At 35.5% G+C, this 19,164-nt stretch overlaps 1 protein-coding gene across 2 annotated transcripts in view; it reads left to right on the forward strand.

Annotated features, from left to right (window-relative positions):
- snu (ABC-type transporter snustorr) overlaps positions 1-19,164 on the forward strand; it is a 683,140-nt gene that overhangs the window by 622,134 nt on the left and 41,842 nt on the right. For both annotated transcript variants that reach the window (XM_069841446.1, XM_069841447.1), the window contains exons 7-9: positions 4,443-4,574; positions 10,280-10,422; positions 17,161-17,368. In XM_069841446.1, coding sequence (XP_069697547.1) covers positions 4,443-4,574; positions 10,280-10,422; positions 17,161-17,368 — 483 coding nt within the window. The remainder of the gene's footprint in view (positions 1-4,442; positions 4,575-10,279; positions 10,423-17,160; positions 17,369-19,164) is intronic.

The following is a 19,164-nucleotide window of genomic DNA, read 5'->3' on the forward strand; positions in this document are numbered from 1 at the left end:
AATATGACAACTCGACCCTCCCAAGTACTAACATTGTAACTCACGTTTTTACATTTTTCAGGAGATGAAAATGAAGTTTTAAAATGATCGTGTACATTAGTGTATACAAAAATGTAGAGTAACAATAAGATTTTATATACAATTGGGAAGGTTTAGAGCTATACAATGATAGTACTGGGAGGAAAAGAAACAATTTAAGACCATATTAACTAGGACAACTCAAAACCATAAAAAAATTGAGTTACAATGTTAGTACTTGGGAGGGTCGAACTTATTGTTGATCGTTAGAGACGGTGCTGGATAGACCTTTCAAAACAATGATACATCTGGCATGTGGGGTTCGTGCTCTGCATAGGTTATGACAGAAATAATCCGAATCCTGTGAACAAGCGTGGATAGGTTAGTGTCAAATGGGAAAAAGTGTTCGTTAAAGCGCCTTCAACAATATTGGTCTCTCTAAATATGAAAATCCCGAAGTTCCTCTTCCTCCTCTGCCGTAGTAACATGCTGGGTTTGGTCAGCGCGTCTGGCCGCGAAACCAGGTGGCCCGGGTTCGAATCCCGGTCGGGACAAGTTACCTGGTTGAGGTTTTTTCCGGGGTTTTCCCTCAACCCAATACGAGCAAATGCTGGGTAACTTTCGGTGCTGGACACCGGACTCATTTCACCGGCATTATATCACCTTCATATCATTCAGACGCTAAATAACCTAGATGTTGATACAGCGTCGTAAAATAACACAATAAAATAAAAAAAACGTGCTGGGTTAGGACTACGTGGCTAAATACCGTAATATATTGAGGTTCTTATCCTCCGATTGAGATTCTGGCTGATATATCAGTAGTGGTAAAAAACCGGACCAACGGAATAATCGAAGTCCCCGAAATGAGCCACTGCGCATGCCACGCCCGCATTCACAAGATAGCGAGTAATCTATTGAAATTGTTGTAGTTTCGATTGCTGACGTAGCCCATTTCGAAAGCCGTTAGAAAGTAAGCTGGTAAAATTCATATTCTGGGAATAACAAGTTAATTAAGTAGTAAAATATCGCTACAATCGAAAAGTATTGGGAATAAATTTGAATAAGAAACAAAAAAAAGTTTCCTTCCCAAGCAGGATTCGAACCACGAAAGTCTTAGTTACCAGTCTATCGTACTGTCACTGTGAACAAGGCTCTGAAATCAGTTAAAAGGGTCGATCCGTTTTTTTTTTGCCACTACTGTACATCTAATATCAGGCAGTACATCTCATTTGACTTGTTTCAGAGGAAGAACAATTTAAGGACTTAGGGCAACATAGTGATAAGCCACACTCAAATTTTACAGGAAAACAACTCTTAAGGACTTAAGAGTTGTTTTAAGAGTTGTTTTCCTGTTAAATTTGATTGTGGCTTATCACTATGTTGCCCCAATCTCTCCAATTATTTGTATGCATCTAAAGTCTGACTAGTGTAATATGTAACTAGTCGGCGATGTATGCAATGGAGGGGGAAAGGAACTGGCTTAGTTGCCTCATAAGTGGTGCCTTATTAGTATCACTTGTAAGGTTCGGACCTATTTTCGGACAGTTGACTAAACAACAACTGTGCTGAGCATTTTGAAATGTTTGCGATTGTTGTAAATAATTTGGACAGAAACGATGCATCTTCGACTGAATTGCTTTAAGATTTGCTGAAAGAAGATTGTTTAAAAAGTAATTTGGAATTCATATCCGCAAATCTAAGCTTTTTGTATGACACAATAGGCCTAAAGAACTAGGAACCTGCTTTGCGAAACGGCCAGGGAGGTACAGGCCGTTGAAGGGAAAGTGAACTCATTACCACGTTCAAAAGTACATGTTAAAAAACAAAATTCAAATTATTTAAAAACACAGTGGTTATAAAACAATGTAAAACTGCTCAAGTTGTGGAGGTACAAATACTGGGTGTTCATTTCAAAGTGTGTCATGGCGTCACTGTTGTGAGTCAGCGATTTGAAGCGAGTTTCAGCTTTTATGTCAGAGAAGTTAATCAAGGCGTTCAATCTGAACTTGAGAACGTGTACGGTATAACTTGAATGTCGTAGCAACAGATGGCGGTCTGTAAAGTCTGTGTGCTACCATAACCTCTTTCGAACTGTGTTTTGCGCGGGCAAGTCGTACGCAGGGTATTTGTTATCATCGATTGCGTACGGCAACATTCCACAACACAAATCAAAATGCTCTGTGTCCATGTTGACCGTCCAAGTTAATGTCAACAAATACGTAAGTAATCGTCTTAACCCTCTCCCCATATCCGGACAGTAAGATAAAAAAAACTCTCTTCAGTACGTGTTTCCAAACATTTCACATTCTTGCCACTACTGGCGTTACCGTACGTATCGGTAAGTAATCTTCAGAATGAACGCCGTACTTGCTAGGCAACTTCTCTCGCATTTAGGTAATACGCCTTTGCGGAAGTGTAGGAAGATTGAATTCTCTAGGCTCATCGGATAGCCACATGACGACATACAACGAGCCATGACACATTTTGAACTGAACACCCAGTAGATGTTGTGAGTGTATGTATGTTTGTAATCTTCCGCTCTTCATACATATAGGCCTATGCAAGGCGTTCTATGACGTGGAACGAATATTTTCACAGTACAAGGCATTGCTCAGATACAGTCGACATGAATTTACTTTCGAGAATTTGGAGATAACATTTGTTATATACTGTAACCCTAATGAAATTACCAGCAACTAATTTTTGGTTACTACTGATGAGTATTACAAGTTTAATTTTCATTTTTATAAAATAAGAGGTACTTGAGTCAAAGTTTGACTGAACACTGGAAAGGGTACACAGTGGATATAAAACAATATAAAACTTCCACATGAAATATAAATAATATACATTTATAGCACAATATGTAATACCATGATATGTAATAGATAGCTTCGATATCCTCGTGGTAATCACCTGTCTTTTTTCTTTAATGAAATGCCCATAATGCACCTTCCACGAACCCATTAACAGAACCCTCATGACAAACGATGATTCGACCTCCTTTTCCGATTGGTATACGCAGAGTTTAGGATGTAGTGTCGTCGGTCCATATTTTAGAAACTCCGTGATTTGCATTTACCCACGTTTCATCAGTAAAAATCACGTTTTCGAAGTCCACTGCCATCATTTGTCCCAGGAATCTGCAATGTCATAAAACAATGTCTTATCGCTCCATTAACACATTCCGGTCATTGTACTTCTTGTACTTAAATTTAATTCCCCTATGAAGAGTTGTTAACGAAGTTTTCCCACCCTTAAAGACACCTGCTTTGTTAAGGGTTTTCATAAGGTTATTCCTTGTTGGAATTTCCCCTCGAGCATAATATTGATAGATAATGATTGCGTATGGCCTCGTGGTCAAAGCTGTCTATGTTTGTGATTGGCGATAGGTTTTCACGTTTTCTGTTCTTTCCTGGGGTTCTCAGTTTATTTTCTTCTTTGCCGGGCTGTCCGTACTACTCTGTCGTTATTTGAGAAACCGTGCACTTGTTCACACCACACGCATCAGCTGTTCTTTGCACCACTTGCGTTAAAGGCAATAGGCTAAACTACCCTGATTTTCACGTTCATTTTCGAAATAAACTCTAACGCTAAGAATCATTTCACTGCTATGCGAATTGATAGTCTTCCGACTCCTCCGCGGCATTATGATGCTCAAAATTCAGCAATAATACCGATTAGGGATATCTTATGCGAAGTTTTACCTCTAGATGGCAGGAGCTTTCCATGCGGCGCAACATGTTGTAGGGCTAAGTTATGTTCGTTGCTTACGGTTATGTTATATGCTATAATTGATTACGTTTTCCCGCTTATTGGTTTTCTGTGCGTGTCAAAATTATATTTACAATTATTTTGTATAACCTAGTGTAATTTAATATAATTCAATATTTTCTTACCTCATAATTTAATTTAATTTACAATAAATAATAACGTAAACCTGTATAATATTGAGCGATTCCCCGAGATAGGTGGGGAAATCTGCAGTATGCAGAATATAGATACGAGTAAATTGGATGTTCATGAACCTAAACGAGAACTTTGAGAACGAGGTGCACGAATAAAAAAAATAGGAACGATGTCGAAGGTGAATATTGCCCTCTTTAATCATTAATATTTAAGAACCGTACGCTAAAAACAGGATATGCAGCCACCAATGTAGTTTTCTTTTTATAGGGAAGGGACTATCGAGATTGAATTCCTTGTATTTTTTTCTGTAGTTGCAGAAAGATCAAATGCAATTTTTAATAGTAAGATATAATATGATCGCAGTAGTATCACGATTAGTCGTGCGATTTGTAGGTTAAGGACATGCAGTTTTCAATATTATGTAGTTGACTCTTCCTACAAAATATTATGCTATGTGCTATATGTCAAAAGTTGCTATTTATGTTGATTCATTTTAATAATCTTTTTTGCAGGCATCTCTGCACTGGGGTCGCAAAGATGAGCCAGTGTATGTTACAGATGAGAGTGGAGTTGTTGGCCTTAATTTTCATCAGTCTAAAGAAGTACTTATCACTGACTCGTCAAACGGACTCAACCATTATGATGTAAGCAAATACTGAATGCTTGTCTATTTATTTATGTATGTTGTTGGTAGGTAGCAAAGTAAAAAATTTTGTTTTCATTGTATAAGGATTGATAAAAGGCGTTATTATTGTTGTAACTAATATTACTCATTGATTTACCTCACTCTATTTTAATTACCTCGTTATTTGTTTTACAGCTAATTGAAAAATAATCTTAGATATTCACTATTTAAATGCTGTCTTGTGATCATGCTTAGTATAATTATTACAATTTTATAAGTAATATCGAGAGCTACAATTTTGATTATAGTCAGTTATTACAATAAGATAAGTGTTCAAATTTATAATGCTCGCATTGTCCATGTAAGTGGTTTGGGGTTCGATTCCCACTGCACGCATTGGAAGAAATTTATCTTCCCTCTGCGATATTAGCGAACGAACGAACGACGAACGAATGCATTCGCTGATTGAAATCGGAACGTGTGTACGTCGTAGCAAAGGCAAACCAATCGTTTGGTTTGCCTTCGGAAGTGATCCGTCGCTTGTCGGTACATTAAAGGAAGTTGGTATTCGTTGTGGACGAGATTTGCCACTAACTTGTAGTTCGTAGCAGAACGCAGCGCTTAGTTCAATTTCACCAACAGTATGTCGAAACTGGAGTGGACGGAAGACGCTGTTATAAATCTTATTAATGCATATAGGGAGCAGGAAACTTTATGGAATCCCAAGCATCCTACTTACCACAATAAAGTAAGAAAACATGATGTTTGGGAAGCTATTGGAAAGATGTTCAGCTGTAAAGTAGGCGAGTCAAACACGTGCAAAATTTTAAAATTTTTTTGTTTATTTATTTTCAGTGGATACATATTTTTGTTTATTGTAGGGAGCAGAAGTCAAAAATAAAACTGAGTCCCTACTGACATCATTCCGGAGGGAAAGACAGAAGTCCAAAAAAAGATCTGGAATGGGGAGTGATGAAGTGTACGAGTCAACTTGGTTCGCGTATAAACATATGTCGTTCCTTTTGGACAAATTGTTGCCCAGAAAAAAAACAAAGCTCCAACCTTGTGCACACAAAATAAATTATTGGCACTGAAAAGTGCCTTTTCGTAAGCATGATGCGCATTCGACAAACACAGACAAATCTCTCTTTTTAGTATTTTAAGATAATAATTATTGTCAGTGAGGTATCCGTATATTGAAACTTTTCCCTGTCTTGCAATCGTACCTTAATAAAATCTTCCAGTTCCTCAATTATAGCTGTACATACTTCTGGAACAATCCTGGTAATCAGCTGTTTCGACACTTTGGATAAATAGGTACATTAAACTTGTATACGAATCCCCTGGAGCAAGATATCGAAGTGTTAATGCTAGCCTTTCCTGAATAGGTAGGCTATTGCTTCTCGTCAGCCTGTGTCTTTCTTGGAAATTTTGGGCCCTATTTTGCACAGTAATATTTCGAAGTCTGTTTCTGAAATGCGACAGAAGTTGTGAAATTGTACCGATTCCATTCGACGTAAATCATGAAGCAAGTCAGTGCCTCTATATTGATTGTGACTTTCGTACAGTGGCGTCTGCTACCATCGCCTTTTGTTTTTTAACTTTCTTTTTATTAAACTGCCTATAATAACAACGGCTGCACTTGCTATAATTATATTTTCGTCTGCCATTATTGCGGATAATTAGCGAACGTGAATGTTTTCTGACCATATGCTGATGATTTGTACGTTGCTCCAAACACCGAACGAACAACGAAATTTCGCTTCAGCATTCGTTCGTTGTTCGTTCGCTAAGTGTGTATGCACCTTTTAGATGGTTGTCCATTGTCTTGTGATTGTCCTTAACGTCTCTGCGGTGGCCGTGCATTGTGCCAATCCAGAGAGGCCCACAATATGTAGATATCTAGTGTTGATTCAGAGAATACCTTCCCTCCCCTACATCGCAATTGTCTGTCAGTCAGTACTACAGAGGACATAAAAGAAATAAAGAAAGATACACACGAAACAACTGTTTCTCCAATAGAGATACGACACAGTGTTTCTCATTACAATGAAATTAAGATGAGAATGATCTTTCGACTCCCTTACTTCTTAAGATGTTTCAATTGTTACCTCCTTAAGAAAGAGAGGAATTAATTCAATTGCTGATCAGAAGAAGGAAGAATGTCCAAATACCCTTTGATTTTAGAAGATTTGAAAAAAACTCTCTGCCTGAAAACTACTGCTCTGATGATTTTGCAGTGTCTTACAAATATTTAGAACATGTCATTATAGGTATGATGGTAGTCAGACTGCATTTTCATAATATGTGTGAAATTATTGCACTAAAAAAAATCTGTAATTTTTTTTCTTCCAATTATATAATTTTTTATTACACTGTTCATAAACTTTGCAATGAAAACATTTCGTCGGTTTACAAGAAAAACACATTAAATCAAAAATATTACTTCTGAAGAAAAGGCGCATGTATTGTACATAATGAATGTATACAGGGTGATTCAGACCACCTGTAACAGTAATTTATTTCGGAAACTATTGCATTAAAATTTTCGAGACAAAAATATTTATTACTAAACCACATGTGAACTTTCACTTGAGCTTCATTTCCTCACTCAGCCCTAACAGGAAGTAGGTTCAGTGGCGTATTATTTTAAAATTTCAAATGGGAGTCGGGGTCAAATATGGTACCACTTGATAGAGCTCTTCAAAACAAATAATTTTCATAGGAAACGTTTTTATTAATTCCTACTCTTTCAATGAGAAGATGTACGGAAAGGCAATGGGTGATTCGGACCATCCGTAAGGCATTTCTTTCGGAAACTAGTGCATTAAAATTTTCGAGACAAAAATATTTATTACTAAACCACATGTGAACTTTCACTTGAGCTTCATTTCCTCATTCAGCCCTAACAGGAAGTAGGGTCAGTGGCGTATTATTTTAAAATTTCAAATGGGAGTCGGGGTCAAATATGGTACCACTTGATAGAGCTCTTCAAAACAAATAATTTTCATAGGAAACGTTTTTATTAATTCCTACTCTTTCAATGAGAAGATGTACGGAAAGGCAATGGGTGATTCGGACCAACCGTAAGGCATTTCTTTCGGAAACTAGTGCATTAAAATTTTCGAGACAAAAATATTTATAACTATGACATATGTGAACTTTCACCTGAGCTTGATTTTATCAATCAGCCCTAATAGGAAGAAGGGTCAGTGGCGTATCACTTTAAAATTTCAAGTGGAAGTCGGGTAAAAATACGGTACCATTTGATAGAGCTCTTCAAAACAAACTTTCATAGGAAACGTTTTTATTAATTTCTACACTTTCAATGAGAAAACGTACGAAAAGATCAATATTGATGGCATTCGAAACTAATATAAGCTTAATAAAATCACAAATTAAAATGTTAACACAATCAAGTCTCGTTTTTTATGTAATCTAAACAACTTAATACTTCATCAATGATTATATGTGTTAAAAGACTGTATTCAAGAATGAACAATAGGATCAATCAATCTTCTTAATGTATCCAGCTGTTTGCTGACAACATAAAGTCCACTACAGTCCACTGTGGTCTATTCAGGTTTTGTTTTTCATGAGAAATGAGGGGTACGGTATTTTGATTGGTGTCCATTATACAGAGTGGGCGAAAATTCACGCACCATAGGGATTATTCTACTATATGTTCAATATGAGAACTGTTCACGTCAAAATATGTCTGTAAACGGTCAGCCATATTCCATAGAACATTGGTCACCAAGTTTGGTGTCACAGCATGGCACTCTGCTACAATTCGCTTTCGCAGATGGTCTTCATCCCTGATCTTTACCGCGTAGACTTTTGCCTTCAGGTAGCCTCATACAGAAAAATCCATTGGATTTAAATCCTGGGATCGAGGAGCCCATTCCACTTGTCCTCTAAGGCCAATCCACTGTGGGAAGTTGTTGTCCAGCCAAGTCCGTACTTGAATGGCATAATGTGGTGGTGCACCATCCTGCATGAACCAATCAGGTTGTGAACCAATGATATCAAAATCGGGCAATAACAAATCTCCCAACATTGTCAAGGAAGTATCACTGTCGACATTTCCATGAAAAAAGTATGGACCAATGATACGGTTCCACAGAACACACCAACCATTACACGAGCAGCTCCTTGTTATTTGTTGCTGATAAACCAATGTGTCAGACCAGTAACGTAAATTTTGTCTGTTAACCTTACCATTCACATAAAAATTTGCTTCATCTGAAAACAACATAACAGAGGAGAATAAGTTCTACACGCTCTTCAGTCATCAACATTGTTTATCTGAAACATGTAAACGAAGAATAAGTCAAATCACTATGGTGCGTGTCTTTTGGCCCACCCTGTAGATGCCTGTTGCTAGTAGCCAGAGTTGGGGTGTAGTCAATATATACTGCAGGGCTGAGTCTTCTGCAACTGGTACTGATGATTTTAATTTACTTCTTTTGTGGCTTATGGATGGACAGTATAGAAGAATGTGTTCCAGAGCTTCATCATAATTAATACATCACAGACAAGTAGGATTATCGGAAATGTGAAATCGGTGTAGGTACAATTGTGTGACAATGTGACCTGTTCTGGCTCTTGTTAAAAATGTCTGAACATGTCTGGGCAAGTTTTTGTACATTTTCAGGTCATTTGGTTTCTTATGTATGGACTGTAAAATTTTTCCTTTGTCAGAAGAGAGCCAATTGTTGAGTTACAGGTTTATAAAATGAGACTTTACTGAAGCAAAGGCATTGGATAGAGATATCACTTTAAGAGGTCTTGGTTGCAAATATGTTGCCTGTTTTGCAATATTATCGACTTTCTCATTTCCAGGTATACCACAATGACTAGGTAGGCCTATCCATTGAAATGTTATTTTCTTTTGGAGTTTTTTTTTTAGTTTACTTTGTTGTTTCTGAATTGGAATTTTCTATATGCGTATAGGTTTAGTACATACCGTATTTGATTATATTAAATATAGCCCCCTTGGAGTCGGTAAGTATGCAAATAGATTTTTCAGAACTTTGAATAACACACTGAAGAGCAGCATCAATAGCTAGCAATCCAGTGTCGAGACTGGAGTAGGATGAACATGATATGAAGTAATTTTCTTGATATTTTGGAATATAATACCCTGCTCCTGATGTCCCATCATTAGGGTTTAGAGATCCATCTGTATAAATTTGAAGGTGATTCTTATATGTGCTGCAGAGTAGTTCCATGGCATCTAACTTAAGAATGTATGGAGGATAATTTTTGGAATGATTTCCTGGAATTTGTATGCTATGTTCTGGAATCACCCATTTCCATGGAGAAATTTCTTTCACAACTGGAGTTTTAGTGAGTGTGTCTATGATATAGATTGGTATTTCTGCTTTGTTTACTTTATAGAAATTACACAGAATATTCACTGGCAGTTTGAAGAACATCTGAGATCTGGATGAGGCCAAATCCATGTTCACTGTATTTTTAAGATTACTATTCCAATGGATAAAATGAATGTCACATTATTTCAATGCAGTAGAGAAGCAAATTCTCACTTCCAGTGTTCTAGACGGATTATGTTTGTTGTCAAGTGTATTGAATGGTTTGAGTGTAGTTTAAAGCTTTTAAAATAAGTTACTTTTTCTTGGTAGACGTCTCATAAACTTGATTGACTTTAGCCTATATTTTGCAAGTTCTGTACCTATAATGTCTGTGTTTATTGATCAGATGAATGGCAAAGGAGCAAAGACAGGGAAAGGAGAGACAAAGATAGAGTGTGATGACTGTGCTGATTGTTGTCAGCTGACAACGGCAGGGAAGATGAGAGCTCTACTACAGAAAAATTTTCTGCGTATGTGGAGAAATGTTGGGTAAGTTTCATTCAGTTTTCGACACATTTGAATTGCCAAACTAACACATCATGTGTCAGGTGTTTTGTAAGACTATAGGTGCCATACCGAAATATAGTTTTGTGCGAGATCGTGCGTATTTGCTTGGTTTCCACACAAAACCAATCCACGGAAAGTGTGAAATTCCACATTCAGTATTCCCAACCTAACACAGACAACAATTTCCCTCTTCTTACCGCTTAAGTGACATATTGATTTTACTGCTTTAGGCTTTTAACATATTATTTTTAGAGATGTTTAACATGGTAATAATTATAAATTGGAAACTTACCACTGCAATTTCACCTAAATTGCACTGTTAATTATTGTTCTTAAATATTTGCAAAAATTAAGTAAACTCTAGAACTCCACTAAAGTTACTGCATTCGTGATGCAAGTAACATTAAGGAAGCCGTGAAAAAATCAACAAGATTCCAGATGCCGATGTTATTACTGCAATATGTTATATAAATAATATTGTTAAAATATTGAAATGAAAAATAAATCATTACATAATCTTACCGTTTGTTTTAAGTTCGCATTTATAGACTGGGGGGGGGGGGGGGAGACACGTATATCACGGCCTGCTGGAATATAGTAAACACAGAAAAATTTAAAGCAACAATGTTGAAGATAGATATTTTTGTTTTGCAAATTTGCCGTCATTGAACAGAAACCAAGATGGAGATTTCATTGCAACTAATTAGAAATTCCCCTTTCAGGTATGTAATAAACGATCTTCGCACAAAATAATGTACGATACACGAGCGGTATGTTTTCTTTCAATTCTCGGAAATTAAAAAAGCTCAACTACGTTTCGCTTTTTCAAACTTTTCCTCGAACATGAAAACTTCAACATACCGCTCTTGTAACGCATATTACTATTATCAGATGGTAGTCCATTTGTTTGCTCTATTGTATCCTGTGGAAGTTTCCTAAAATATATTTGTATTGACATATTAATGGAATATACAATTATATAGAATCAAACCCAAGTTACCGACATACTTATCGAACCATGCTTTTTGATGGGTGGTGCATTGGGGTGAAAGAAAAGTTTAGTACAAACACTTGGTTGGGCTAAAAGAGTGTGATATCAACACAGAACATCTAAGAAAGTCGAGGGTATGATGAGGCCACTGCCATGAGTGACTTAATTATTCACTTCGTGCTCACCATGGCATGTTCTCACGCTACCGATAGGAGCATTACAAGTGCTTTCAGTCAGAATATAGGACTATAGGCTGCCAACACTCAAAGACGCTAAATGATAAATATCACTAAGGCATCACTAAAATCGCCTGCAGAAGTGAAAGCACAGAAACTTAGATTGAGAATGAAAAATTGTTTACATTTTATTGGAAATGCACAATAAAAATCTGTTCGGGGGGGGGGGGGGGAGGTTCAAGACCTTCATAGGTGTGCCACTGGGTAAGTGAAATGTTCTGACATAGAAACTGTATTTAAATAGAAATTGTTTTAGTAATAATATATGTCAACTTTTGCTTAAAATTATTATATTATGAACTCAGTATGGATTTCAAGTAGGTTCTCTTTAGAAAGTTGATTTTCGCGATTTTCATCAACACATAGGCTACTAATATCCATAATACACTGCGTATTTCGAAATTGTCATCGAAATGAAAGTCATGCTTAGAATAACTTCGAGGGAAAAATTGTTCCAGGGCCGGGTATCGAACCTGGGGCCTTTGGTTAAACGTAGCAACGCTCTCCCAACTGAGCTACCTGGGAACTCTACCAGACACCGATCCAATTTTTCCCTCTATATCCACAGACCTCAAAGTGGGCTGACAACTGTCAAGCAACCAACATTGAGTGCACACTAACTCTGTGTGACTTAAATTGTGATTCCGGGTTCGATACCCGGCCCCGGAACAATTTTTCCCTCGAAATTATTCAAATCAACTTTACAGCTTGAAAGCTTGATTTGCAAAGTCATGCTTAGTATTTCATCTACCTGCCTATCTGTCTATCTGTCTTCTTGCATAGCAACATCTCCTGAATTATTTGACGAATTGTATTTATATGTTATACCTATGATTTCAAAATAGTTAACGCAAAATATATTTTTATATAAACATAATAAATTAATCTTTGCTTTAAAATTAACACAAAATGGAAAATATTCACAAAAATGATTCTGACTATTTGGCAAAAAAATCTAGAGAAGAATAAAGAAGTGTATATAGTATTTGTGGACATAGAAAAGGCGTTTGACAGAGTGAATTGGAACAAACTGATGGGGATTCTAAAGAAAATAGATGTGAATTGGAAAGAGAGAAGACTGTTCAGTAATCTTTATAAATATGAACAACAAATCAAAAGTCTGGATAGGAGAAGAAATGTCAGAAGGAATTGAAATTGAGAGAGGAGTACGTCAAAGATGCCTTTTATCACCTAATCTGTTCAACATCTACTTAGAGGGATCAGTGAAGCACTGTTTTCAAAACAAGGGAGGAGTGATAGTAAGAGGAGGAAGAATGAAGTGTATCCTATAAGATTTGCTGATGGTATGACGTTATTAGCAGAAGAGGAGATGATACTAACGGATATGCTACTGTGAGCAGTACTGGATGAAGATAAATGCAAATAAGATAAAAACCATGGTCATAGGAAGAAAAAATAAAAATGGTAAACTTGCGAATTCTAAATGTGGCAATAGAGCAAGTGGACAGCTTCAAATACTTGGGATGTACTATAAGCAGTAACATGAGCTGCAGCCAGGAAGTCAAAAGGAGGATAGCAATGGCAAAGGAAGCTTATAACAGAAAAGGAGCATCTTCTGCGGACCTCTGGAGAAAGAACTAAGGAATAGACTAGTGAAGTGCTTTGTGTGGAGTGTGGAATTGTATGGGGCAGAAACATGCACATTACGACGAAATGAAAAGAAGCGTCTAGAAGCATTTGAAATGTGGATGTGGAGAAGATTGGAACGTGTGAAGTGAACAGACAGAATAAGAAATGAAGTTGTGTTGGAATAAGTGGGTGAAGAAAAAATGATGCTGAAACTGATCAGAGAGAGAAAAAGGAATTGGTTGAGTCATTGGCTGAGAAGAAACTATCTAGTGAAGAATGCACTGGATGGAATGGTGAACTGGAGAAGAGTTTGGGGCAGAAGAAGATATCAGATGATTAGATGACATTAAGATATGTGGATCATATGCGGAGACTAATAGGAAGGCAGAAAATAGGAAAGATTTGAGAAAGCTGGATTTGCAGTGAAAGATTTGCGCATGGGCAGAACACTTATGTATGTGTGCATGTATGTATGTATGTATGTATGTATGTATGTATGTATGTATGTATGTATGTATTATGTTTGTTTCTGTCTATTGAAACATTAAGTAAGTGGCGTTGCAGAAATTTAATGACAAATTTCCGGTATCAATTGTTCTCCTTAGCCAAAAAAACACGTCGAAATTAATTTGCACTATGAAGGCATTAACTTAGAAAGAGTAAACCAAGAAAAATACCTTGAAGTTGTGTTTGATGATAAACTAACTTAGAAAAAACACATGGAATATGTCTGCGATAAAACAACCCTAAGATTTAAATTACTAAAAAGGCTAGCAGATACTACAATATATCTATCAAACCAGTACTAAAGTATTGTGGTGAAGTAATTACTCATAACGTTGTCCACATCCAATAAAGAGAAACTATGTTTAATAATTGGTGCAATGAAAACAACTCCAATAGAATATGTATTACAAGCTACAATTGTAGAGATACTGTAAATATCTTGAAAACTCTAACTGGATTTATACAAGAAGTTAATAAGTTAATTGATTACACAACTTTTAACACTATATTACTTCGGAATATATAGGCCTACTGTATTTCTTTCGCATGTTAAATATTAGGTACAGTACCTTTTTGACTAGTTTCAGCCTGTTGTGGGCTATCCTCAGAATTGCTGTACTGGTACCTAATATTTAACACGCGAAAGTAATACACAACATATTCCGAAATTAAAAAAAAATTGGGAATACCAACGCAGAAGGAAGTCTGATTACTTGCAACAATTCTACGGGGAATACAAAGATCAATTACTGTCTGAACCTCGACGAAAATTACAGCAAGATAAATGACTCTCTACAGTCGCAAAATCCATCACACTATAAACTTTAAATCTAAAATGCCCAACACAAAACAGGACACATATATACACAGATGGTTCCCTTTCAGACAATGATGAAGGTCTGGAACAGGAGGTACTGGTATATGTCAGTTCTTCTTCTACAAAAGTGGTGGAAGATACATCACAAACTTTGATGAAGAGGTAGATGCTATTTACACAGCTGTACAAAACATATTCTGTTGGCTACAATTAGTTAATATAAGAAATGTAAAAACATTGTTATACTCTCTGATTCTCAAGCAGCAAAAACTAAAAAAAACCACCAATATACAATAGTTTCCATACGAATCAATCGAACACGTCATAGAAAGAAAAGTTCAAACAAATCATGCACATAAAATAGTATGGGACAACAAGGACTCTAAATGGATAAATATAAGTCACAATCCTAACACAGTTCCAGAGTTATCACGAAAAGTAACAGTTGCTACACACCAACAAATATGCAATAAAATTTCAATGGATTCACTCCTACTGTGGTATAATTGGGAATGAGATAGCTGATACTCTAACAAAAAAAGGAACACAAATAGTAGTAACTCCAAATCACAGAATACCATTCAATTAAGCTAAACTCTACATAAATAGGAAATTCAAAGATGAGGTAAGGTAGACATCACCAAACAACAAGCGAAAGCAAGAAGTGGAATTCACTACTAATCTCCAAGGACATCCCACATCAACCACGCAGAGAAACAGTTGCAGCAGTCCGTGTTCGTACTGATTCTGATCTTTTAGCTGCTTATCTTTATCAGATCTCCATTTTTACATCACCTTTTGTGCGAAGACAGTGATAGTGTTACGGACTGGACTCACATTCAAAAGTTTAATGCATTAAAAGACTTTCATTATAAGTCAACAGGTGAACTCTACTGGGAAGTACGTAGACGAATGGCTTTGTGTCAAGTGTCCAGGCAATGAATAAATGAATGAATGAATGAATGAATGAATGAATGAATGAATGAATGAATGAATGAATGACATATTTCACCTTGTCAGCAGTCATGACTGTCTGAGTAGCCACTTGCATAAAATTGGTTTGTCTGCATCACCAAGCTGTCCACTGTGTGAAGGAGAAGAGAATATGGATTAGAAACATCTGAAATCCTGCAGAGTTTTGAGGATACACGCAGAGATTGTTTCCAAATATTGGGACGCAAGAAGGAAAATGATTTCATTGTCAAATCCTGAGCATTAGATTCATACTTACATAAAATGATAAGCCTACCTATATTAAAGTTTATTTCTCTTTAAACAAGAGGACTTTTCTATCCACTTTAGATATTTTACTTCAACTGGCAATTTTATTCTCATTTGAAAATTTATAATATTGTAAATAAATATAAGTAAAAATGTATTTAATTAAAATTTACATTACCGGTAGTTATGTTTTAAGGGCAGGTATGGGAAAAACTATTTTATAATGGTGACTAAAAAACTATCTTTAATGTAGCCATTTTGAATGTCCTATGACATGATAGTCCTACACATATTAAGGTTCATTTCTCTTTAAACAAGAGGCCTTTTGTATTTACTTTAGAGTTGTTTATTTCAACTAGCAATTTTATTCTCGTTTGAAAAATTTGTAAAAAATAAAATATTCAACGAGGATAACAAATCATATATGCCAACATATAACTATTCAGCGTCTCCTAATTGGGCCTACTAATTAATTGTTCATTAGCTGAATGTAACTTGTACTACCGTACTGCAATATACTTACACAATAGACCTATCTCTTGCGACTAGTACTGTATTAAAACTGAGGGGTATTAGTGTTTGCCATATTTCTTATGTAGCTTAGCTGAAGGAAGCCTCCATACTGGTGGAGTCAGTGGTATATTTCTAAATAAAAAAGTGTCCTGGCTCTGTGATTTCGGTAGTACTGGCAGTATTTGTCTTCGTCGTCATTGTTTCATAATCATAACTATTTCTGCAGGAATACTTATGGAATGTCAGACAAAAATTCAAAGGTTCGAATCTAGATATAGAGGTTTTTAGGTCTGCAGAGTAGACATCCCTATGAAAATGTTTAAATACGAATAAAACATGGCTTTTTGTAAATGTTAAATTTGACGATAATATGAAAATCATAAAAGTGCCTGACCTCCAAAAATAGTACACTGGCACTGCCAGGGCCCGCCAGGCCTGAAATACACTGCTGGGTACAATGTAGTTATAAGACACAAAATAAATCGCTTACTTTTATTACTGGTACCGGTACCGTAGTTGTTTTTGTTTTTTTTTTGTTTTTTTTTTTTTTTTGGTTATGATTAAGTTAGTGTTAATATTCTTTATTTACTGGGCACCAGAAAAATAAATCATTTTATTGATTTTTCCTCATTCTTATTTTATATAATTCGCAGTATACAGAAATTAATTTGCTTCTATACAAGATATAAACAGTAATGTGTATAAATAACTTATTAGAATAGCATTGTTTAGGCAGTAAAAACTATACATCTAAATAGCTGTGAATTCTTCCACTTCTTTAATTTATTTATAGTCTTGGTATTATTTTTGAAAATATTCTAATAGCTATTGTTACATTATTTCAGAGTGATGTTGTTCATCTTTGCCTTGCCAGTGATGCAAGTAATTCTCTTCTGCCTTGCTATCGGACGAGATCCTACAGGGCTTCGGATTGCAATTGTGAACCATGAACTGAATTCTACTGGAGGAATGTGTGAATATAACACAGGTTGCAGTTTTAAGATGCTGAGTTGTCGATACTTACAAAATCTAAAAAACACCACAATAGTTAAGGTAACTATAAATGTTTATAAATACACTAATTTTTAATGTACCTAACATATTATAATATAGCCTATTTATTATGTTGTTAAAATAGGTACCGATAAGTACTGGTAATATAAACATTATGGTACCAGTACAGAGGCCTACTTAATGTTCAGTATTTCAGTGTATTAGAACTGATGTAATCATACTTTCAAACTCTAGACTTTTGCCTCTTATTTATCAATTTCTCAAATTCTAAACAATATTACCGGTACTACACATTATGTGATTCAAACTACTCAATTTCAAAATATTTGTGCGTTAATATTTCAGTTATCATTAACAAATTATGTAAATTTACTGCAATTTTATCAGTATAGACATATAATACCGGTAGACCTACAAAAATATTTTCATCTGAATCAGATGATTTAATTAAAGTAATGTTTGAACTGCCATTCTCTTAACTTCCAGTTTGCACAGAGACATTTTGAGCTATTTTAAACACGTTTTATTTACTATGTTTTGTTAAACTAGTTTCACTATTCTGTGTGCATCTCTGAAGAGATCTACCAGTATAGGCTATTATTAGTACTACATGGACCTATAATATATGATAGATCATGTGTAATAGATTAGGGCATTGGTTCCCAAACATTTTTGATCGCGGATCTCTTTCGACTCGAAAAAAGATTCACAGATCCTCAAATTAAATTTAATCAATCGCTAGATTAATATAGATATAAATTTAATATGCCTCCATATTTATAGTCTGTACCTACCTATTTAACATCGACACTATGTCTACAACTACATTAATTATCATGCATAGCCATGACTTTATAAACATGTAGCAGTATTAAACTCCGTGTATTTTTTTCAGTAATTACATGCATAATTATTATAAAAAAACAATACCTTGAAATTGCTAATGTGAAGAATGGTGGTTTTTCCTCCTCTCACAAATTTTTTCAAGTTGGTTTACATCTTACTTATGGGCAGAAAATAGAAATAAGAAATAAAATAGGTAAGCCTAACTTACATAAAATAGTTCCAATGTTACTTATTCAGAATTAGGAATACCAGTATTAAACTACTACTACCGTACATGAAATTCCTCAGGGATCAATTTTAGGTCCATGTTGTTTTAATTAATAATAATAATAATAATAATTATAATAATAATAATTATAATAATAATAATAACAATAATAATATTTAGTTGTCAGAAACTAGTATACAAACCCTAGATATGACATCGTCAGGTTAGAGAATATATGAACGCATGCATGATTTAGCTTCAATCACAAATAATTTACACCAAGTAGCCTTATTGCAGGCGACACAAGTGCAATTCATCTCAAGTGAAAAATTTGATCAATTTATAAATGCTTCTAATAAAGTGTTTGTCTTTTTTTCATTCTATTCTGTTTATTATAAAAAATAGGTTTTATTCTATGTTACCAATACTAACAATGTACCTACATGGATTATCAACTAATGTTCCTAACACGTCCCTTTCTACCAGCACTTCTTCAACTCTTTTAAGTTCTTCATTGTGGTTATATTATTAATTCAGTGATCATGTCACAAAGAAAATGGAATTAGAAGAAATAGAGTCTACAATGCAGCATGTGGTGAAGGACGTGTTACGAGACATGTTGAAAGACACTGGAGTGGTACAAGCAATTGCCAACTCTGTAAAGGACGCGGTAACTAGTGCTGTAGTGGTGGAGCTCCAGAGAAGCCTGGACTTTAATAAAGACTTAATAAATGAACTAAAAGCTGCTCTGGAGCGAAGAGACGCTCGTATTAGTGACCTA

The sequence above is a fragment of the Periplaneta americana genome, chromosome 12 (genome assembly GCF_040183065.1).
Source record: "Periplaneta americana isolate PAMFEO1 chromosome 12, P.americana_PAMFEO1_priV1, whole genome shotgun sequence".
Classification (NCBI taxonomy): domain Eukaryota; kingdom Metazoa; phylum Arthropoda; class Insecta; order Blattodea; family Blattidae; genus Periplaneta; species Periplaneta americana.